The following is a 21,358-nucleotide window of genomic DNA, read 5'->3' as shown; positions in this document are numbered from 1 at the left end:
TTTGCTTTCTGGGTATCAAATTATTAAAATCCAAGTGTCGCCCCCCTTATCCCCTGAGACTTACGCCAGAATATGCATCTAGGTTAGGTTAGGTAGGTAGATAACTACTTCACCGAGTAGCTTAGGTAGGTAGGTAGGTAGGTAGATAGGTTAACTATCGACAATGCTAATTAGTAGGTAGGTATAAAGCCTTTCCCTTGAGCCAGCTCTCTCTGTCCCGTACATCCGGGCGTTAGGTAATCACGATCGCGTTATCCCTTTTCCCCGCAACGCTGTCCGTGAAATGCTTCCCCCCCCAAGATTTATAAAAATCAGAGCAGCCATTATGATATGAGACATAACCGAAACCCTAGTAGAACCAAGGAAAAAGAAGATGAAACCGGCCAATCCGAATACCCAGTCATGAATCGGCGTTTCCAGCAGGTCGGCCAATGTGGAGAGAGAGAGAGAGAGAGAGAGAGCCGGATACGACGATGCGAGATTTTCGAGCTCAGATCCCATCCTTCTTCAAATTTGATAATAATGATAATAATAATGATAATAATAATAATGAGGAATACTCGCTATAGCGCGAGCTATTCCTATCCCAAAGTCTGGTTACCCTCCTAACGGAAGAGGAAGTCGCCAGACCACGCCGAGGCTCATTAGGGGTGGAGTTGGGGTGGGGAGCCAACTGCCGAGGCCGGTACTGTGTAATCCAGGCCGGTGTATAATCCTTCTTTGGGAGGTTTTGAGGATCCATCGCTATGTGCCCAGATATCTGGGAAGGAGAGGGCGTAGGTAGGTAGATAGGTACGTAGGGAAGGTCAAGTAGGTAGGATATAATATTAGGAGTCGGAGCCCGGTGTGAGGTAGCGAGTGGGGGGTTTGATAGGTATATGTGTCCAAAAAAGAAAAGCTCGTTGAATCCGAGGTTCTCGATTCCTCGTGCTTTCGTTCGTAGCCAGGTTTGTAGTTAGGTATTCTGCAGTCATTGTTAGCCAAAAAACGATATAACCAGCCCATTGGTATTGCATAGGCAGGTAGGTAGGTAGGTAGGTAGGTTACTTGTCTGGACTTACCATAACGATCTAGAAACGGGACAAGAAAAACCACTCCAAAAAAAAACTGACTCTCACAGCCTCTCCCGTGTGGTTACGTCTTGTACATAAACCATCCGACCTCGGGCTGTATCGTGTCGTATCCGGCAGCCCCGGCACCATTCGCAGCACCAGCAGCACCCCGTCGTATCCGGGATTTATCAGCACCCACGAGATCCCTCGACCGAAGCGCCCTGATCGCCATGGAGCCTGCGACCATCTCGGTGGGGATCTCGACGCCGTCGTTCAGGAGGGTGACAGGGACCTTGGAGAAGCCGCTGGGCATCTGGCTCCTCGTGAGCTGGACCTCCTGGCACCCCTGGCCCTCACCACTCTTCGGGCTGCCGTGCAGGCACCGCCCGCTCTCGTCCCAGAAGCAGAACGCGGTGATCCAGCCGGAGTACGTGACGCTGCCGCTCCCGTTGGGCACATGCTCGTCGCAGATGCCCTGCCAGAACCTCTTCGCCCTCTCCCCCTCGGGGTCGCGGAAGCTGGCGACGAAGCCCTCGAGCACGGGGCGCAGCAGGCGCAGCCAGCGGCCGGGCTCGGAGCCGAAGGTGGCGAGGCGCTCGGCGCGCTCGCGGATGCGGATCCAGTCCGTCTCCTCGCCCAGCAGCGTCGCGGACGGGATCCCGCACCGCGTGCCCCAGCTGTACGTGAAGTACTTCTGCATCGAGCCCATGAAGATGATGCTCGCGACCGCCTGGTCGACCTTGGTCGTCGTCGTGAAGGCCGGGAGCACCCACTCCCGCAGCCCTTCGTCGTCCCGCATGTTCTCCTGGATGATCTTCGTCATGGCGAAGGCCATCTTGCCGTGGTCGACGCCGTCGAGGTCCACGTCGATGTGCAGCTCCTTTTGGTGGTAGTGGTGGTGCTGTTGCTGTGAGTGTTGCTGCTGTTGTTGTTGTTGATTTTGGTGTTGGTGTGGATGGTTTCTTTGGCCATCTTGTTGTTGGGGACTGCCACCACTGCTGCTGCCGCTGGTGGTGGTGGTGCTGTAGAAGCGGCGGTGCAGCTCCTCCGAGTTCGCGTTGATGTACGCGCTGAACTGGGTCAATATGGCGAACCAGACATCTTCGGGGCGGATGACGAGGCAGTGGTGCTCGTTGTAGGCGTCCACGCAGGCGTGGACGAAGCCATTCTTGGCCGCGAAGACGTTGTCCTTGCGCTCGAGCCCGGAGAAGGAGCTCTGGATCAGCTGCCGGGCTCTGGGCGGGCTGGTGCGCGTGTCGTCGGTCAAGGTGTAGTGCAGTAGCAGTTCGGGTGACGATGCGAGCCTATATCTCCGACCTGCCCAGGATCTCGACCCGTGATCTGAAGGCCTGACTATGACGGGCATGTCAGGCAAGAAAGAAGCACCAGCTACATTTGCAACTTACACGGGGGCTTTGGGATATTAAGGGAAAAGGGGGAGGGGGGGTTTGTAAGGGCGGCGGCGGCGGGAGGAAACCGTTTAATTCCTATATAAAGAACCCTAAACCAGCAGGTAAAAGAAAAGGGAACGGCGTGGCTTCATCCGATATGTCCCTTGGCTTGCTAGTTAGGTAGGTAGGTAGGTAGGTAAGTAAGTAAGTAGGTAGGTAGGTATGTAGGTAGGTACCTATCTAGTAACTGCTACTAAGACTACCTACATATACAATCGTACTACTAAGAGTCTAAGACCACTATGAATGGTGCTAATGGAAGTAAGTTAACTACGTAGGGTACCGTAGGTAGGGAACAAGGCAAATATCACCGACTATACCTTCGGGATAATGGCCGATAACACCTTTTTTCATCTTTTCCCCCCTTCCGTTGGCAGTGCACTACACACCTATACGACGTACATGATACCACTACGACTACCGCGACGGTACCTAAGGGGGGAACCAGAACAGTCCGGATTAGGCAGCCGGTGGAAAATACCCAGCACTACAGAAGTATGCAATCAGGCTATGGATGTGCAATTGGCCCACATGCGACATTCGGGGTGACGCCAAGCTGCCAGTCTAAGCCGTGTAGGGCGACCGAGAGGTGATGAGAGCTACGCTAGAAATGGTACGGATTTGCCGCGGCGTCGCTCCGACGCACCACTCACACGCCCTCCCTTCCAGTCCTTCTAGGGGCCTTTATCCCCTTTCATCACTTTGACACCGAGGCAAGCCGCCCTAACCAAAAAAATTAAACACCGTTAAAAAAAAAGTAGAGAACAGTTGAGTACCAAGGTAGGGTTAGTTAGTTGGAAAAATAAGAAAGAAAAAAAAAAGAAAGAGGAACGAGCGCTCGGTAAAGCCAAGATTACCGTAGTCCAACCAAGGATTCTGATTCGTCCTTATTTCACTATTTCACTGCCGACAGGTTCTGATCTGATCTGGTGACGGTGGCATGTATACATACCCAAGGGATAGAGATGGATATGGATATCAATATGGATATTGAGATGGGTATTGAGATGGAAGAGGAAATGGATATGGGAAGAAGGATGGGTCATTAGTCGAGGCGCAGTTAATAATACTACCGACTGTGGCGGATTTGTTAAACTCTTCAATACTAACAACTGCCTGATAGCCTGTGAGCCTACATACCTAGGTTAGTAACCTAGTTGTCTTGCGCCTACAGCTTGGTCTCGACTTCAAACATATCCACTGTGTATCAGGTAGGTAATGTATCAAAGTGTGCAACGTTTCCTTCAACTACAGTACACTAGAGAAAGAAGGAAACACATGCCAAACCAAAGAAGAAAAAAAAAAAAAAAAAAAAAGGAGAGAATACAAAACCTTGTCTTCGGTTGAGTTACCCGACACGTGTTGGGGTGCCATAGCATCCGAGACACTTGCTACTTTAAGCATGTAATCAGTAGGTATAAGTAATTAGCCCGCTTTTTATTTTTCCTTCTCATGGCTCCCTCCCAAGTTTTATCCCACGGTGTAGTCCCGGCGCTACCGGTACTTTCGCCAAATATGCCGGCGTCGACTCTAGCTTTACTTCTTTACCTACCTCCGGAAAATGGGAAACAGAATTCGGCCCGGCTTTTTCTGAATGCTAAGGGGGGCCATTCAGCCGAGCGTATTCCCGAGAAAGTCACGTTAACTAAAGAGTTTATATTGCAACGGGAATTCAAGGCATCCCTAACCAAAGAACCGCGTTCCGGGATGATCGGTCTTCGCTTCTTTGTTCTCATGACATGACTTCCCATCTAGTGCCGGTCGGATGCGATTCGCTCGCCTAGGAGGGTTCTTAGGAAGTATTATACCTACATACTTACTTACCTACCATAAAGGTGTATGACCCGAGTAGGATTGATACCAAGTAGTATAAGGAATACCTCTGGACTACAGTATTATTATTAGTAAAACCTAGAACGGATAAGAATGGCTGCCTCTGCCTCCCACGTGGTAATCGCCGTTGTGGCCAATGGGTCGCCGCTATGAACACAAAAAGGCTTCCTTCCTTCTTGGACCGAATTGACGATTCTGGATTGTGATCTCACCTACGGAGCATAATAATAAATATCCACAATGCCGAAAGTAAATTTGGCCCTCACCAGCACAACACTCTCGGTCTTTGCCCGGGAAATGGGGATCCCGAAAAGGTTCAAGGGTTTGGATTTTCTTTTTTCTTTTTTTCTTTTTGGACACAGAAAACATGGGCTCATAATTACATTATTACTTAATTCAACGCCTATAGGTAGACAGCCAATACGCGGATCAGATTGGTCGACACATGGGGTGATCGAATTATAAAATAAGTGGCAATTGGTCGTAATACAGAGATTATACAGTGTGTACCTGCCTAAGAAAAGAAGGAATAATAAGGCTGGGAGGGACTCCAAGGACTCAAGGAGGGAGGGAGCAAAGGAAACGAAAGGCGGCCGTTCCGCTGCGGCTCGGAACAGTAGTCCACTTCCGTGTCTCGGTGTGAAAGTCTCCAGACCAGCGGGTCGTGCGCTTATAGGTGCCCCTTTCAATACTAGTTAGGTACCTTAGCCATTTGCCAGTCATTGCTACTATTTGCTAGCCATGCCAATCCCATATATATCGGCCGAGCACTGCTTAGGTAGGTAATGACCTTAAGGTTAGGTGATTTCTTAGAATGACATATGTATTGACAATCTATTGACAATGATGTAGTCCAAGCATATACAACTTGTACATACAATACCATAGTGGCATAGTATACATAGTATGTATGTACATAGCCTATGGCGCAATGGTAAGCCGCATTAAACTAATCAGAGTCTATCCCCGTGAACGGTTTCTGTGTCTATTTCGTGCTCGGTATAGGTATTGATATGTATGACTCAGTATGTATGTGGCCGTGAATAGCGATAAACCTTACGTTTTTCTTAGTCACATATCTCTCGTGAGATATAAAGCATCGGCGGAAGTCGCTCATACCCCCCTTCCATGGGAAATTGGGAATAGTCGTATGCCAAATTTATCGTGCCACCGTTTCACGCCCACGTGTGATAGGCAAGTCGCGTAATAGGTAAGCCTTGGTAAGTAGGTGGGAATACAGGTATATACGAATGTGAATTGTAGGCAGACAGTAGGTATACTTGATGTTACCTACAGGTAGGTATATACGATTTATATCGTAGGTAGTGTAGCAGAGCTTCAAGCTAGTCTGCTTGCTTTCCTTCTGATCTGATCTCCCCCACAACAACCGTTACAATATCATATCTACCTATCTAAGCCATTACTTAGTTTGAAGGGGTGTATTATACAGTATACAGCAAGCCAAGATCCAACTAGACGCCAGTCCACTTCCCGAACTTCTTGTAATCCGCAAACAACTGCCTAAAGATCGCCCGCCCATTGGCATCGAGCGACTCATTTAATATCCTTCTGCAACCCTGCGGTGTGATATCGATAATAGCGTATACACCAGGCTCGAGCGCCTTTCTGATGTCCAGAGGGATAGCAGCCTCGAGCTGCAATTTGATATACAGTTCCAAAATAGTAAACATATGGTGCCCTGCGGCCCGCTTTGCTGCGTCGGTCGCCGAGTCTAGATCACTTAATCTCTCTCTCGCTACCGATCCCGCGCTCGGCTCGCATATTAATGTGACCAAACGAGTAAACCGCTCGGCATGCCTCGACTGCAACCGTGAGTGAAGCCACGGCAAGCATATTTGAGATGACGCAGCATCGGGGACGGCAAGCAGAGTACTAAGAAGCACGTGTAATGTGGTAAGCAGAATTGGAAAGTGCCCTCTCAGCCGAAGTCGATGCCGTCTGAGCACAATGGCCACGAGTTTGCATAACTTCTCGTACACTTCCCCCGCCGCCCTGGGGGCTTGGAAACGTGGGCCCTCCGGTGAGCATACGTGCACAACGCTACTTAGCGTCATCTCAATATTGAACTGGGTCATCGAGTTGGCGTGCTTTTCAAGTAGCAACGCCAAAATATCCGACAGAAGCTTGAAATGATGAAGTGATTCGGCACAGCTTAGCTGTGAAGCAAGTCGCTCGTAGACGGCTGCCAAATTGAGACCGCCATGGTTATCACCACTACCTGATGGAGAATTGGAACCTAAGAGGCCATCAGATTAGGTTATTATTAGTCATAGTTGGTATAAAGGAACTCACCTTGGTGCAGCTCAATGAGCCTCCTGACTGCAAGTAGGAGTCCGACGGAGCTGGTAGGAAGCTTATCACCAAGTAAATCGATAAGCAGTTGGTCTCTTGCGCCATTGTCCTTACTTTTCACGAAAACGTCCACTAGGGCATATACTACGTCCTCATCCACTGTCTGAGATGCTTGTTCTAGCTGCGTGAAGAATGCTGCCGTATCATATCGACCAGGGTAGTTATGAAGAAGGAAGGTACGCAACTCCCAGCCAACGCTGACATCCTTTGAGATGTATGTCGCACTTATGGCTTCTAATTGGTGGACTGTCTTCTCCGCAAGTGTGATGGGCTTTCCCTCGTTGATATCAACGACGCAGGCGGCTCCTTTTAATGTCGTGGAAAGCGAGAGCAACACTGACTCATCTGCTGCGGCCACTTCCATCGTCTTCCTATCAGATGCGAATCTAGACAGACTGGTTTGGACCATATGTTCCAGTTTCTGCGTGATTTCTTCGACGTTGATGGCAGAAATATACGGTTTACTTGGAGGCAATGCATGCAGCACAGAAGCTAGGCCTGTCATTAGAAGCATGTGAGGGCTTGTATGGCTTGAGTCATCTGGCACAATGCCTTTTACAAATTTTGATGCACCAGCAAAATAAGTCAGCGAAGATCCTTCGGTATCGGTGGCCATTTGTCTGTAGCAAAATTAGAAACTAGACATGTCATACGAAATTTGCAGAGAACACGTTGCGCCACTGACCTTAGTGTTAGATCGATGAGCTTTTCTAACAACGTATAAACATTCTTATCAAGTATCTCTATATTTAGAGACAAATCGACAAGATCGTCGAATTCCATATCCTATCAAAAACGTTAGCCTTGGTTTCCATTATGAAAAGAACATCGAGTCATAAGTACTTCGTAAAATGTTGGTTGCTGCATGATTTTAGTCAACAACCCAAGCATAGTTATTGTGAATTGGGAGTCCTGAGATGCATGAGTAGCTATCGCCGACTTCCATTTCTTCCAGGAGGACAAAATGCGTTTGCGGCGTCCTTTCGAGAAAACCTCATTCGGAAACTCGGAAAGAATTCGAAGTAGCCCGAGGCTCTGCAGCTGTGTCCAGCCTGATCGTGTCTCTGCACTATCGAGAGCATCGAGGGGTTGCGATATCAGGGCATCGATTAATGCTTCGTCGTCCTCGCAATCGGGATTGCGCAAAAGTGAACGTATATGATGGCCAAGCTGTATATCACCTTCAAGTGTGAATTGTTGTCCAATATGCCAATATATATCCACGATGAGTGAGATCAGAGCATTGATATCCTGTTTTGGCGATCCTACGAGCATTGGGAGGGATTGGAAGACGAGATCTATGTAGAATTGAAACACAGCGAGGTCATGACTGGTTTTCATCTCGGAGATGAGCCTTTGGAGGAACGAATAGGCTAACTTAGATAGATCCCCTTCATATTTGCCTTCGGGATAGAAAGCTAGCCACAGCTTGTAACAGCAGCTGAATGCCTCAAAGGTCTCAGGATCATTTAAAGCACCTTTCTTAAGAACCCGTTTAAGAGTTGATTTTAATTCCTTCCAAAGTCGGCTGGCTTCGTCTGTCATTTCCCAAGAGGCCATCCTACCAGCAATACGCCACCTTAATGACAGTACTGAAGGTGGGATGTTCTCATAGGCCTTATCCTTGAAGATAGCATTGAATATTTTCGAGTCAGCATTCCTGATGAACTCCTCTTCAGTAACCCTAGTAGAGATTGCATCCACGACAACTAAAAGCGCACCACTATTGGCATCGGAAGTGTCCAGACGCTCTAGGACACGCATAAGTTGTGTGCTGGTTAACGAACTCTGCAGAATGCTAGAGAGTCGATCTCGGATTTTCACGTCAAACCAAATAGCTTGGTCCAACGAGTTCCCGACGCTCTCGCAGAGGCAATCATACCATTTCTGAATAAAGCCTGATAAATTCCGTGCTTTCGCAAAAGCATCTTCTATGGGAAGAATAATATCGGTAGCGATTGTATCTTTAGTAGAAGAGGCTTCGTTCGAGTAAGAACTGATTCGATCGAAAACGACTTTGATCAAGGTATCGTCCATCAGGAACACGTCGGCATCGCAAGCGATTATTTTGGCGATCAGGCTCCAATTGGTTTCGTCTACCATAAGTGCGTGTTCTCTACATACTACACGAAGTGCTTCTGTACTTGGGACAGAATCACTCTTGATCGCCGTGTCTAACATGTGAGCAATGACTTGATTTCGACCCGAGGGTTCCAGAGGTTGAATAGCTTTGAGTAGAATTTTGAAAACACTTTGAGCCCATGATGAATGCTCTGCCTTGGCCTTGGGATTGCTTGAGTCCTGAGGAACGGTAGCTACTACATCCCACATAGCTATGACTGAGCCGCCTATATTCCTTTTTGAGACTTCTAGTGCGGTCTCTATTACCTCGAAGTTTCCATCTATCGCAAATATGTGCCGGGCAGGGCGGATGAAGTATGCGCTCAAAGATTGCTCGAGCTGCTGTATCCAAAGGCTTTTGACAGCATCACTGGCCACCGGTACAGGCGTGACCCCAGCTATACCGCGCAACCTCGTCAATATTGAAGTGACGGGCATATACATGTGCCTGGCAAAATCAAGGCTGTCATCTTTATTGTGAAGGCGGATATTCCATAAAGTTGTGATAGTATTGATCCACAGTGCCTGATCTTGCGAAAGACCACCGTCAAGAACACTCAATGAGCGATCGCATGTCAATATCAATCTCGCGGCGATATCTCTAGTTTCTTCGTTGGATGAGGAAAAAAGCGACTTGATGTGTTCGGCACCAACCCTTCGGTCGGGAGCATTCGACACTACACGATGATTTCCCTGGCCAATGAGGTTGCTCAGAGCCCTAAGTAGTTCGGTAGCTGATTTTATGCAACCTTCGGGGGTACGAAGTTCCTCAATGTCAGAAGGAAACTTGTCATCTCTCTTCCTCTTCCGCGTTTTCTTCGGTGCTATCCCATTCGTTTGGTTTGGTAATACCGGGGGCTTTCTTTGAGCTGTAGTGATATCTCCAAGGGCTTGATGTAAGACTGATACAAAGCGAAGCGAGGCAAGTGATCTCCCCAGAGATTGCGACGGGATCTGGGGGAACACATAGCTAAGAATGGACCAGGTGAGAGGATACCGACGGACTTGTTCAGCAGTTTCGGTATTGCCGCTCATGTGTTTGAATATCCATCGTAGTATGTTCTCTTCAACGCCATGAAGTCTTGTGCTTTTAGTTGCTGAAAGCAATGTCCAAAGTGTTTGTATTTTTTCGGGCAGGGCAACTGTTTTGTCTTCGTCGAGGGATCTGACGGCTCTGATGAGAGCAAGCCGTTGCGACTAAAATCAGTTGTTAGTTTTCAATTGCGCATTGACTATATGTACATAAGTAGGCTTATCCATATGATGTGGCCAAAAAGCTCACCTCTAAGTCATCATTGGCCTTCATTGTGAAAATGATCAATTGGGCATATTGTCAAACGCTGAAATATTTTCTATTCAACGAACATTGTTTGAACATTTGAAGCTACTAACTAATAGTAAGTTGTAACTATGTCTGTATATCCTAGTAAAACCAACTTTTTTTTTTAATGGAGCTCCCCGCTACAAGTTTCTGCCGCATAACTAACTATAAATTCTACGCTAGCCCAGAAACAATCACATACAAGCTTTCACCGCCTTCGGGTTCCCGCGACTTATCGACCGTTGCCAGTTGCATGATCCATGCTCCAAAATTAACCTGAATGCGTAGAAATTATAAATTACTTCAAGTTGACGATAATTCAATTTGCACCACTCTCACTTAAACTCTCCAACCCGCAAGGTATGAACCCCTGTAACTGCACAGGTAGAAGTCAAAACTTATTTATCATTAACCTATATTAGTATTCGTCCACCATGTCAGAGACATCGGTTCCTGCGCCGCCCAGCACGGTCTCCCGACCTGTGAGCGAGGCACTTTTGAACGAGAAGGTATGGCGCAACTCCACTATTTTTTCACAGCTGTTCATGGAGTCGCTAACATGAAGGCAATTGTAGTGGGATCGCTGCATCTCCAACATGCTCATTAAGTCCACCTTAGGCCTCGGATTTGGTGTTGTCTTCTCAGTCCTCCTATTCCGACGAAGAGCATGGCCAGCATTTGTGGGAGTCGGATTTGGTGCCGGCAGAGCTTACGAGGAGTGCAATTGGACTTTAAAGCAAGCATCCCAGGAATTGAAAAGGAAGGCATGAATTAGCACGAGGTGGTGGCTCTATCTAGATGCGGGCAGTTCTCGACGAAAACGCCCCCTTGCGAACGATATTATACCTGTACAACAGAAACAACACCGATAGACGACCATCCTAAAAATGGCGGGCGTAATTGGAACGAGTTCATTTACATAAATGAGGCCTATCCCGGGAAGTGGGGGTATGGTAGTTGACTGAAAGCATGAGGTTCCAGGGCTCAATGACAATATCATGCGCTTAACATAAAGGGAAAGTTGTATACAGTTAACAAAAACAAACCCTACAAGGCTCCCAGGACGCTGCTTTCTCAGTCAAGCTCCCTATTATCTCCACATTGAAGTCCTGATGCTCGAGTTACTAACGGTACCAAGCCATTCACAGCTCGTCTTCCGTATTCACAGACCCCTGAAGTAGGCGAAAGATACGCCGGCGATTTCTTCGGTCCTGGGACTTCTTTTCCTCCTCTATGCAGGTAGCACAGCCGCTATCCCATGTCTTAGGCGTAAAAAATAGCCACCCACTTCCATACTGTCATCGTCCTCGCCCTCATTACAACCCACAGCTGCCTCTTCATCCAAATAGCGAATGCTTCGCGTTTTTCTCCTAATCGGTCCTATTTCCTTCGTGATACCATTGGCGAAGTCCAAACTCTTTCCCCCAGCTGACTTGATTAGACTACCCGTCGACACATTTCTCAAGCTACATAGAAGCGACGAACCCTCCTCAGGGACATGCTCCCCTCCTAATAATATACCGCTCTCTGGGTCTATTTCTTGGGCTTTCTTTCTCGCCTTGCGGGCGAGAGAGTAGAGGCTTGTTCGTATGCATACTATGAGAAGCCATCCAATTAGGAGGGCCAAGAAGCAAATTGCTAGTGCCATTATATAAATCTCTTCATGGCTCGCTAACGGAGAGGTTAGAGGGTAGGTGGCTGTCGCAGTTTTGAAGGCGTGTGTCGGCGCTAACGTGTGAGATTTGATGATTTGTGAATGCTCAGTCCCGTAGTCTTTTGGGGATGCGGCGAATTCCATGTTGCCTAAGCTCAACTCGACTTCCCCCGCGTGACGAGAACCCACAGTTAAAGCTCGTCTTCTCGCCCCTTGACAAATTGATCTTCGGAGTTGCCTTGATCGCTTAGTTGACATTATTAGACGCTGTTCTGATTAGATGATACGTCTACACATACAGTAATGTTTGCTTGTGGCGGTGGGACTCGTTGGGATGCCTGAAACGGTGGCAAAGGCTGAATATAAATAGTCGAAGGAATATAAGACTGATTTATGTCTAACCAAGTAGCAAGTATATGAATGTTCAAGTTTAAACCAGCCGAGCTTTACGACGAATCCATATACATAGATCTAAGCTGTTCTGGAAGGTGTGGCAACTACATGCTACTAATAGAAGATTGGGTAGGTAAATAGGAGTAGGTACTAAGAAAGGGGATCGTGCAAACGTGCCAAAGCAGAGTAATCGCTACTGCTTCTAGTATGATATAGAGTAACTTAACATACCTCAAGGTTCCAAGGTTAAATTATGTGTAACTTCATCTCCTTAATCTTTTAGTGAATTTGTCCATTGGCCCTTCCTTGACCACGGCACTTTGACTTCTTGCATGCTTGCTACTGCCCCGGTTTCCTTTCTCCTTCTTGTTATACTGAACATTATTCGAATGCTCCTCCTCCTCATATTCCTCCTCCTGGCTATTGCCACCAAGGCCTTCCATCTCTGTTTCGCCCGCTTTTTCAAATTCCTCTTTCCAAGTCCCATCCTTAACTTTGTCATCATTTCCATGTAGTCCGATAGAATATGCCCTTTTCATCGCAGCCATGCAGATACTTCTTCTCTCCCCAAAGTCAAACATCGGAGTTGGGTAAGTCCCGGCCTTTTTTTCATGGAGCCCATCGCCCTCGATTTTCACGCCGGCATTATCAAGAGCAGCCTGACTAGCTTTCCAAGGTTCATAAATGAACTTTTCATCCAAATTCTTTAGCTCGGGTACCCATCTTCGTATTAATTCACCATTCTTATCCCATTTCTTCCCGAACGCAACTGGGCTGTAGCAACGATAGTATTGGGAGTAGAACGCGGTGCAGCTTAGCCACTGCCAGTTACCGGCATTGCAAGCTGGCTCATGATCGATCAGCCACTCTTCGAAAACATCGGCTCCACGCTCCCAGTGTACATAACAACCGCCCCTAGTCAGGAAACACGCCACCATATGTCGCCCCAGATGATGGATCCAGCCCTCGGCACATAACTGGCGCATCAGGGCGTCGACAAAGGGAAACCCCGTCATACCTGCCCTCCAACGTTGGAACCACTCCTCGGCTTGCGATGAGTCGACATGATACTCGCCGTTGTTAATATTTTCACTTGCATCGCTGCCGACTACTTTTGAGGGTAGATGCCATGGAATAAAACGGCAGTATGTATTATTCAGGGTTTGGACTACCACAAAATTAGGGACCATCTAGAAAGGAGTACATGGATGAGCTCGTAATTTGCATACCAAAAGGTGACCCTATTGCGGCCTGCGCAGCAAAGTACATGTCTCGAAACAGCAATTGGCCAGTCAGGCTCTCAGGAGGCGAGGACGCCCCTTTACCGTACTTTTCGACTACATCTTGCGCCCGCCAGTAAAACAAACGCGATGAGAGCGCACCAAAGTGAAGCATTGGCGACAGAAGAGTTGTTGACTGTGGCTCAAATGCTGCTGGGCTGGTTATTGGCTTTTGAAACGTTGCAGCATATTTCTCGTTAGAGAAAATTTCCTCCAGGGTTTTGAGAGCGCGCGTTTCACCGCCACGATGCGGTGTTGTGGCTGCTGCTGAAAACCCAAGCTCGTCGATGGTCGCGATAGCGAAGTCGCCCCTGGGTCCTGCAATATAGGAATACGTTTTGTCTATACCACGACGATGTGGTGCGTTGAGATCCGGTTCCGTTTCTGGCTTTTGCTGCTCGAAGTTAATGGGCATCTCTCCCGGGTCTGGTAAATACTTGGGAGCTGGTATAGGCCTGGGTATTTCCCCAACCTTGTGCCCAGCCGCTTGAAGTTGGGTGATAGACATGGTTGGGTTTCCTCCATGATATGCGACGACTTCGTCGCTATCCCATAATGTACGTCCATACCGAGTAATTACTTTCACACCGGCATTTTCGGCCAACGTTGTTACGGCCTTGTCTCTGCTTCGGGCGTAAGCATCTGTATCTCTCTCAAAGACTAGGTGTGTCACGTTCCAAGCTTTGAATAGTTTGGGGAAAAGAGTCTGTGGTGCTTCACGTAGTATGAAGAGCTTTGACTTGGAGTTTAGTTTTTGAATAGAGGCCGAAAGATCAGCCTGGCAGTCGAGCCTAACACGATCAACATTCGGCCCAGTTGAACAATCTAGAACGCGGGCTTACAGGTATTGCCATCTGTTGACTCCTCCTTTGGCTCGGTATACATAATGAGGATCCCAAGTAAATATGGGCCATAAAGTGGCTGGATCTAGATCAAGGGCAGCTCGTAAGGCAGGAGAATCGTGGAGTCGCAGATCTGTTCGAAACCAGTACACGACACGTGGTTTTCCCATTGTGGGATTACAGCGCTGTAATCTGGGTTTGACCGACTTGAATAAAAATAAATACTCCTTATCACGGCCATGGGAATTTCATTTCCTCAAAGCTTTATCCGAAGCTCTGCTCTTACTTAGTGAAGGCTCTTTTGAACCTAACGAAGTCCATGATGTCAGGACTCCAGCCACAAGGAAATTCTTGCTACGTAAGCTGAAGTTGGCCCATGGCTATGGGGGGAGCGATAAAAGCAATGTGAAGGTTTCCTTGGCTCACACCCTTCACGGAAAACCGTTTCTCGAGCGGTCTCAAAGTGTAAGGCGGTGTCTACATACTTACAGTACATATAGAATATGTAACAATGACAGTGCTGCTTAACATTGACAACCTCTAATGGTTACTTGAGGAGGGGCATGGTTGCTTTAATAGTGGATGTTTATACGAGATGGTATTTCTGTTTTCCTATTTTGTATGGAAAAGGTATTTCGATATGGATTTTGAAGATACATACCTACTGTAGGTAGTTAAGGTGGGATCCCATTCGCGAACTTCCTACCTAACCTAGGTTCGTAGGCAGCTATTTAACTACCCATCGAATTATTGGTCGAACCCAAAACTGCGATCCTCCCCACAGACGGTTCATGGTTCGGGCACACTAGCGCAGGAACCGGAGGGGCTAGTCTGCCGTAGGCAGGGCCGCAAGACAGGGGCAGAGGAAGTATTGAAGGTCAAAATACAGCAGTTGAGAGACAATAACAAATATTCGATGTTGGATGGAATGTTTTTGTTGTTGGCTTGTTTATTTGTTTCTACAATTCTGTGCAAATCAGGTACGTAGCAGGTACCTGCACGTAGGCCGCTCATAGTAGTCTTCGGAATGGTTGGGTTTGTTTATTACTCAGACTTATGTGCATACATGCCAACACAGCCATTGGCAACGAATGCAACCTTCAATGTTATACTCGAAAGAGTCGGAAAGACATACATGTAGGTAACTGTTGGCAGGTACCTAAGGTATCACGAATTCCAGTCGCCGGCTAGCTGGATATACGAGAATATGCCAAGGCTTATTCTTGTAAACTTTACTACTACTAGTAGTAACTATGCCTAATAGATCGTTGAGATGTGTGTGTATGTGTGAGGCAGCCATCTCGTCCCATAGCCTTTACCTCTGCATTCCCATGACGAGTAGATAATAGATCTTGATCGAGCCAGGTACCAGTGGGTAGGTTGTTAGGCTATAGGACGTACGACTGCACACCTAAAAATGGAGATACAATCTTTGGCTACATTTGAAGATCGAATGGAGTCAAATAAGAGCAACGCACGAGAAGTACGACGACATAGGAGGTATTGTACATACCGTATCATACCTAGTACTTGCGTTACAGTAACATTACATGATGGATAAGCGCTAGGTACATGCTAGGTGTATGCAAGAATAGAAATTGCAAGCACTAATAAACGTGCTAAAACGAATACACTGGAGATAAGAGTGGTAACGGGCATGGATGTCAAGTATAAAAAGCGACATCATGGTTCTAATTGATGGCTGGGCACCTTCTGGAAATTTTGAAGATTTACGTGCTACTACAGTGCGTTGTATTTTTCATCCGGTGTATCTGCCCAGGGCTATCTGCCTGCTGGCTTTCATTGTATTGTACAATACCTAGTACTGTAGGTACCGAGTACATCTTGATAGGGACTACATGTAGTTAGGTACTAAGTTACCTATTAAAGCTGACACTGCCTGACAGCAACCGCCCTGAGCAACTAGAGGCCACTGTCTGACTATCATGCTCGTCTCATCCACCAACCCACTCTTTCAAAACCCCCTGTTAGCCATGTTTCAAGCCAGGCCCAATTGGACAGTCAATCTGCAGGGCCTCCCTTTTCGCATCTTTCTCGATTGTATCTGATCACCTGCAGTAGGCTGAGTGGTAGTCACCCCCGAGTCCTTTAGTTGAGTGACCGATAGTATAACCGATATAGGTACTGCATAGCACTATCCAGTATGCAGGCTAGCACCGTAATACTACCTAGTAGTACCCGACATTACCTATTAACCTTAGGTATGTAACTACTACTTAATAACTTAGGCAATGTAGGCATGCACCATACATAATGTACAGCAGGGATTGACTTTATGTATTCCATAATGTTTGATTTTAATCTTTTTTTTTTCCTTGCGACCTTGATACCTTGCGACTTGGAGGATACAAGTACGTATGGAAAGATACACTCTAATAATACCAATGATACCACTCTCTCCATCTACATACCTACAATACTAGACATCTCCATACATAGTATCCTTCTCCTTCTCCATTCCTTATCCCCTTCTTACCCAACAACATTCACAACTTGCCCATTTTTTTTCTATGTTTCTTTCCAGTTGGTTATTATCTATATTTAGAGAGATAAAGCACCAAACAATTGGCCCGAGATCTACGAACGTTACGAGCCGTTAAAATCGCATGCCGATCGTCTAAGTTGTACCAACTTTCGAGGAAATAGAGTTACCACTTCCCTTTGGTGGGCAATTTGTGCCTGGTCCGTGGCCGAGGCGTCCCCGAGCAACTCTGTACTGTCCAGCCCCTTGCGACAATCCACCTATCCCACCATTTACCGAACAAGGACGAGGGAGGGAGAAAAAGAGGCTAGTGAAGGGAGAAAGGGAAAAGGTGCCGAATTGAAGGGGAAAAAAAAGTCAAAAATCAGGACGAATTTTCAATCAACAGGATCCAGATTGTGTGTTGCGTTGCTGTTATGATCGAGTGGACCAATTCCAAACTTGATCTCAGACCGATCCGAGGGAACTGAATTTACTGGGAACCTCTTGACAAATTAACACAATGACAAGACCCCAGATGATTCGGGCTGGTAAGTCTGATCTACATATAGCCCCCGGAGAGCCAATGCCCATGCCAACCAACCAAACCAACCATTTCTGGGTATTTTTTTGAAAGAAAGGACTGGCAGGGGACGAAAAATTACAATGCAACAACCCAACCCCTTGTCCACCTCTTATGAATTGTGAATTGTTTATCTTTGTGCTGTGCCAAACTAACATTTTCTCCCTTTCGATATTCAGATACCATTGATCTTCAGAGTCAAGAAGCACCTTCTGCGAAGTCAAACAAGCCAACCTTTTCCAGTACAGCCCCGGACGGGTCGCTCGCGCCGCACCAGGCAGAGACCATACGCGAGGTTCAGGAAAGCAGGGCCGGAGAGGAAGCTCGAAGCCCCAGACTCTCGTGGACCGATGGTGACAACAATAGCCGAGATCTGCAACAATACGCCGAACAGCTCGTTAACGGTATTGCGAATTCCTTGAATGGCAACAAGATGCAATCCGACGATGCGCTTGCCATCGCGCAGAATGGAGGAGTCGCTGGCGGTACCTCCGACGAGGGAGACATGGACGCGAACACCGACGATGACATGGATGACGATATGATGGACAAGATATCGAGTTCTCCTTCGATTGAAGATGGTGGGTACACCCTTCCGCCGCATGCCTGGCCACGGCGCGTCGACTCGCTCCGCCCTTGGTCTATGCAACGCGATCCCCCAAGTTCCCCAGTACTAAGCGAGGAGAGATCATCTTCACCATATCTCGAACTTGCTGCACATCAACCTCTACAACCTCTTAACCAGCAGGCAAGCAAGGCTTCTGCTGAGAAGTCAAATCGTCATCATCCTCTTCTTGGTGAGTATACTGGATTGACCGACCGCGCAAACCACGACGATGTCGAAAACTTATACGACCTATCGTTATCGGATACCGAATCGAGCATTTAGGAAATGGACGCGACGGGGATACCGATAGATAAAATGGGACAGGACTTTAAAGGAGGGGAAGAGGAGGATGATCGCGCATTCAGTTCCGATCCGGATTCGATAATTAAGAGCTCCTTTTCGGATCAGAAGTCTGACACGCAGGAAGGAGGACTCGCACTCGACGACGAAGAGCACCTTATTTCGCCCTACGGATTTCTACTACCTTACAATGTATCCGGAGAGGATGATGATGACGATGATGATGACGACCATTTCCTAGCACCTGAATTCATTGAAGTTGGCTGGGGCAGCGAAGACTTACAAGACGCAGAGGATATCGATTTCGAGTTCGTTTACGCCCTTCATACTTTCGTCGCGACAGTCGAAGGTCAAGCCAATGCCGCTAAAGGTGACACGATGGTTCTCCTTGACGATAGCAACAGCTACTGGTGGCTTGTAAGGGTCGTGAAAGACTCTAGTATAGGTACGTGTGGCATTGTCGCTAGTTAACTCGATTTCTAGCTCACATTCTTTTCCAGGATACTTACCGGCAGAGCATATTGAAACGCCCACCGAAAGGTTAGCTCGTCTCAATAAGCACAGGAACATTGATGTAGGTGGCTAGGCCTCAGGAACATCTATTAAAATGCTAACTATGACTTAGTTGTCGGCGACAATGCTCGGTGACCAAGCAGAGAAATCTAAGAGTGTCATAAAGACAGCTATTCGGAGGAAGAAAAAAACTGTCACCTTTACAGCACCAACGTACGTTGACTATTCTGACATAGACTACTCTACCGAGGAAGAAGAGGACGGAGAGGGTGAAAACCAAACTCAACAAAAGGGTTCCCAAGACAAATCATCGTCACAACAAGCCGGGGATGACATGTCAGAAGACGAAACTGCAAAGGTGGAGCCACTCAAACCTCGCGTTAAGCAAGTCAAGGCAGACTCGACCACAGCAGAAGGGGATGAGAATGCGAAATTGGGTGCCCCAGGAGAAGCTCGAAGGGATAGCAACGAGATGTTCGAAGTGAAGCCTGAGCGGGTTACGAGGAATGGTACTGTCAGGAACACAGACTCTTTCTTCAGGGATGAGACAATAGAGACTAAGAAGATCACGCTTACGCCCGGCCTGCTCCGAGACGATAATGAAGGTCGGATGTCGAGCGAGTCAAAAGACTCTTCCTCTTTGCGACAACGGCCAAGCCTCGAGAAGGAGCTGGTTCCTGATAAAGTCAAGGACGAGAAGAGGAGGAAGGATAAGGACAAGAAAGAAAAGGAGAAGAAGCCAAGCGCTATTCGCAGTTTCTTCTCGAGGAATAATAGGAAGAAATCTGTTGACGATGATGACGACTCGTTTGGCAAGAGGTCCTTGGATGGTAGTACTGAAGTGATAGAAAAAGAGTCGATCGAGCTCCAAGCAGCAGCTAGTGGGGAGGTTTCACCTGAAAAAGCGGCGGCGTCACAGCGCAGCCCGGGCAAACTTCAAAAGCATACCAGAGCCGATCCTTCACCAACACGTAAAGCGCCTGGCACAGAACGTGGTCCCATGTTAGCATCGGAAGCTAGAAGCAACAATGTGTCGAATGTGCCGCCAGCAACGTTGAGAATGGTTGAATCTGATCAGTCCGATACCACACCACGGAAAGAGGAGAAGAGCAGCCCGAAGTCTTTGCTTTCAAAGGAAGCCAAACCACCTAAAGTTACGAAGGCCAAGTCACGAGTGGAGCTTGACGACTTTGACTCGCCCGAGGAAGAGGAAAATGCACCGGAGCCGGCTAAATCTGCTCCTGAACCCAGACTGCAGCCATCCGAGGACAAACAGGTGCGGCCCACTTTACCGGGAGCATATCCAGACAGCTACGTCAGCACTCAAACTTCTCAAACCTCTGTGTCTGAAATGAGTGATCAAACGATGACAACGACAACAAATACACATCCTGCTGCTGAGGAACGTCTGTCAGAATCACCCGTTCAAGTCTCACCCGTCACACAGCCTAACCCACCCGCCCTCATGGCCGATACGTCTAGCCAGGAAGACCGGTCGTCACCGGTATCTTCGCCATCCCCAGATCTTGTCGATGTCGATACCCGAACACATGGAAAGCAGGATTCCACGACGACATCTACTTCGACCGCAACGACCTCCACATGGAACGATGCCAGCCTCCATGCATTCTTCGATTCAGGTTCTGACATCCGAGACTTGCTGGTCATCGTATATGACAAGAATGATGTCACGCCCGCTAGCCCCGACCATCCTATCGTAGGCTCATTATTCAGAGAGCAGAATGCGAGGTTGGCCGAAATCACCACAGTAAGTTTTCTTATCCTAGACCTCAGCGGTAATGTCTCGCTATTTCGTGGTAAAACTAACATTTCTATAGCAATTGGATAACATGCTCGGGGATTGGCTAGCCCGGAAACAACGGCTTCGCGGCACGATATAGAGCCGCCCATCATTATCCCTTTCTTGTTATCATGTTCGCATAAGACCGGCGTTTCTTGTCTTCTTTCCTCTTCTTGACTATGTTGTATTAGCCTATGAATTGTGTTCACTTACGACCCCTCACCTTCGATTCTTGGAACGGGCTCCCTCTTCTTTGTTCTCTTTTTTTTTTATAATGGCATGGTCCTGAAACCCTCATATTTCCATATGGTTTGGTATGTGATGTGTTGTGTGTTGTGTGTGTGTGTGTGCGGCGCACGGAGTAGGCATCGGGGGGCTGGTTTGGCTTTTTCACTTGGTCTTACCCCCGTTACCTGTCTGACTGAGTAGGGGGTTTGGTTGGTTGGATGGATGAATGGTTTGGTTTGGTTTGGTTTGGCTTGGTTTTTCAAATAAGGGCAAGAGGCTGGAAGAAGAGTTGGAAGAAGCAAGCAAGCAAAGCAATACCTCGAAATACCATCCATCTTATTATCATCAACATCAATCAATCATCATCATGGAAATAACCAATTCCGCAAAACAACCCGTTTTCTTGAGTCATTCGTTTTGTTGCTGTTGTTGACAAAATGATATATTTATGAGTTACATATACTCCCGAATCGACACCTTCCGACGATGGCACGGACGCCTTTTTTTTTTTAATAAGTCATGTT

At 47.5% G+C, this 21,358-nt stretch overlaps 7 protein-coding genes across 7 annotated transcripts; 3 read left to right on the top strand and 4 right to left on the bottom strand.

Moving 5' to 3' along the window:
- Positions 1 to 823: 823 nt before the first annotated feature.
- Positions 824 to 2,578, bottom strand: GGS25DRAFT_118827 (uncharacterized protein). The gene is made up of 2 exons (XM_049256104.1): positions 1,062 to 2,578; positions 824 to 964 (listed from the first exon to the last, which is right to left on the bottom strand). Exon 1 carries the CDS (start codon positions 2,416 to 2,418, stop codon positions 1,135 to 1,137), a length of 1,284 nt encoding a protein of 427 aa, XP_049119987.1. The 5' UTR covers positions 2,419 to 2,578; the 3' UTR covers positions 824 to 964; positions 1,062 to 1,134.
- Positions 2,579 to 5,527: 2,949 nt separating this feature from the next.
- GGS25DRAFT_475278 (Urb2/Npa2 family-domain-containing protein) lies at positions 5,528 to 10,263 on the bottom strand. The gene is made up of 5 exons (XM_049259697.1): positions 10,113 to 10,263; positions 7,553 to 10,027; positions 7,395 to 7,495; positions 6,650 to 7,329; positions 5,528 to 6,593 (listed from the first exon to the last, which is right to left on the bottom strand). The coding sequence occupies exons 1-5, from the start codon at positions 10,134 to 10,136 to the stop codon at positions 5,809 to 5,811; spliced, it is 4,065 nt and encodes a 1,354-aa protein (XP_049119986.1). The 5' UTR covers positions 10,137 to 10,263; the 3' UTR covers positions 5,528 to 5,808.
- A 322-nt stretch (positions 10,264 to 10,585) lies between these two features.
- GGS25DRAFT_518114 (uncharacterized protein) lies at positions 10,586 to 10,921 on the top strand (the record flags this gene model as incomplete). The annotated part of the gene is made up of 2 exons (XM_049263484.1): positions 10,586 to 10,660; positions 10,727 to 10,921. The coding sequence occupies 2 exons, from the start codon at positions 10,586 to 10,588 to the stop codon at positions 10,919 to 10,921; spliced, it is 270 nt and encodes an 89-aa protein (XP_049119985.1).
- Positions 10,922 to 11,266: 345 nt separating this feature from the next.
- GGS25DRAFT_118723 (uncharacterized protein) lies at positions 11,267 to 12,266 on the bottom strand. Its single transcript, XM_049256103.1, has one exon. It carries the CDS (start codon positions 12,061 to 12,063, stop codon positions 11,383 to 11,385), a length of 681 nt encoding a protein of 226 aa, XP_049119984.1. The 5' UTR covers positions 12,064 to 12,266; the 3' UTR covers positions 11,267 to 11,382.
- A 195-nt stretch (positions 12,267 to 12,461) lies between these two features.
- On the bottom strand, positions 12,462 to 14,490 carry GGS25DRAFT_518112 (Cryptochrome/photolyase FAD-binding domain-containing protein; the record flags this gene model as incomplete). Its single annotated transcript, XM_049263483.1, has 3 exons — positions 12,462 to 13,306; positions 13,428 to 14,269; positions 14,321 to 14,490. 3 exons carry the CDS (start codon positions 14,488 to 14,490, stop codon positions 12,462 to 12,464), a joined length of 1,857 nt encoding a protein of 618 aa, XP_049119983.1.
- Positions 14,491 to 17,325: 2,835 nt separating this feature from the next.
- Positions 17,326 to 18,274, top strand: GGS25DRAFT_518111 (uncharacterized protein; the record flags this gene model as incomplete). The annotated part of the gene is made up of 2 exons (XM_049263482.1): positions 17,326 to 17,353; positions 17,565 to 18,274. The coding sequence occupies 2 exons, from the start codon at positions 17,326 to 17,328 to the stop codon at positions 18,272 to 18,274; spliced, it is 738 nt and encodes a 245-aa protein (XP_049119982.1).
- GGS25DRAFT_118624 (uncharacterized protein) lies at positions 18,134 to 20,791 on the top strand. Its single transcript, XM_049256102.1, has 4 exons — positions 18,134 to 18,737; positions 18,793 to 18,866; positions 18,918 to 20,573; positions 20,644 to 20,791. The coding sequence occupies exons 1-4, from the start codon at positions 18,278 to 18,280 to the stop codon at positions 20,704 to 20,706; spliced, it is 2,253 nt and encodes a 750-aa protein (XP_049119981.1). The 5' UTR covers positions 18,134 to 18,277; the 3' UTR covers positions 20,707 to 20,791.
- Positions 20,792 to 21,358: the final 567 nt, after the last annotated feature.

This window comes from Hypoxylon fragiforme (assembly GCF_022984875.1).
Source record: "Hypoxylon fragiforme strain CBS 206.31 chromosome Unknown GGS25scaffold_2, whole genome shotgun sequence".
NCBI lineage: Eukaryota > Fungi > Ascomycota > Sordariomycetes > Xylariales > Hypoxylaceae > Hypoxylon > Hypoxylon fragiforme.
This window is presented reverse-complemented; position numbering and strand designations above follow the sequence as displayed.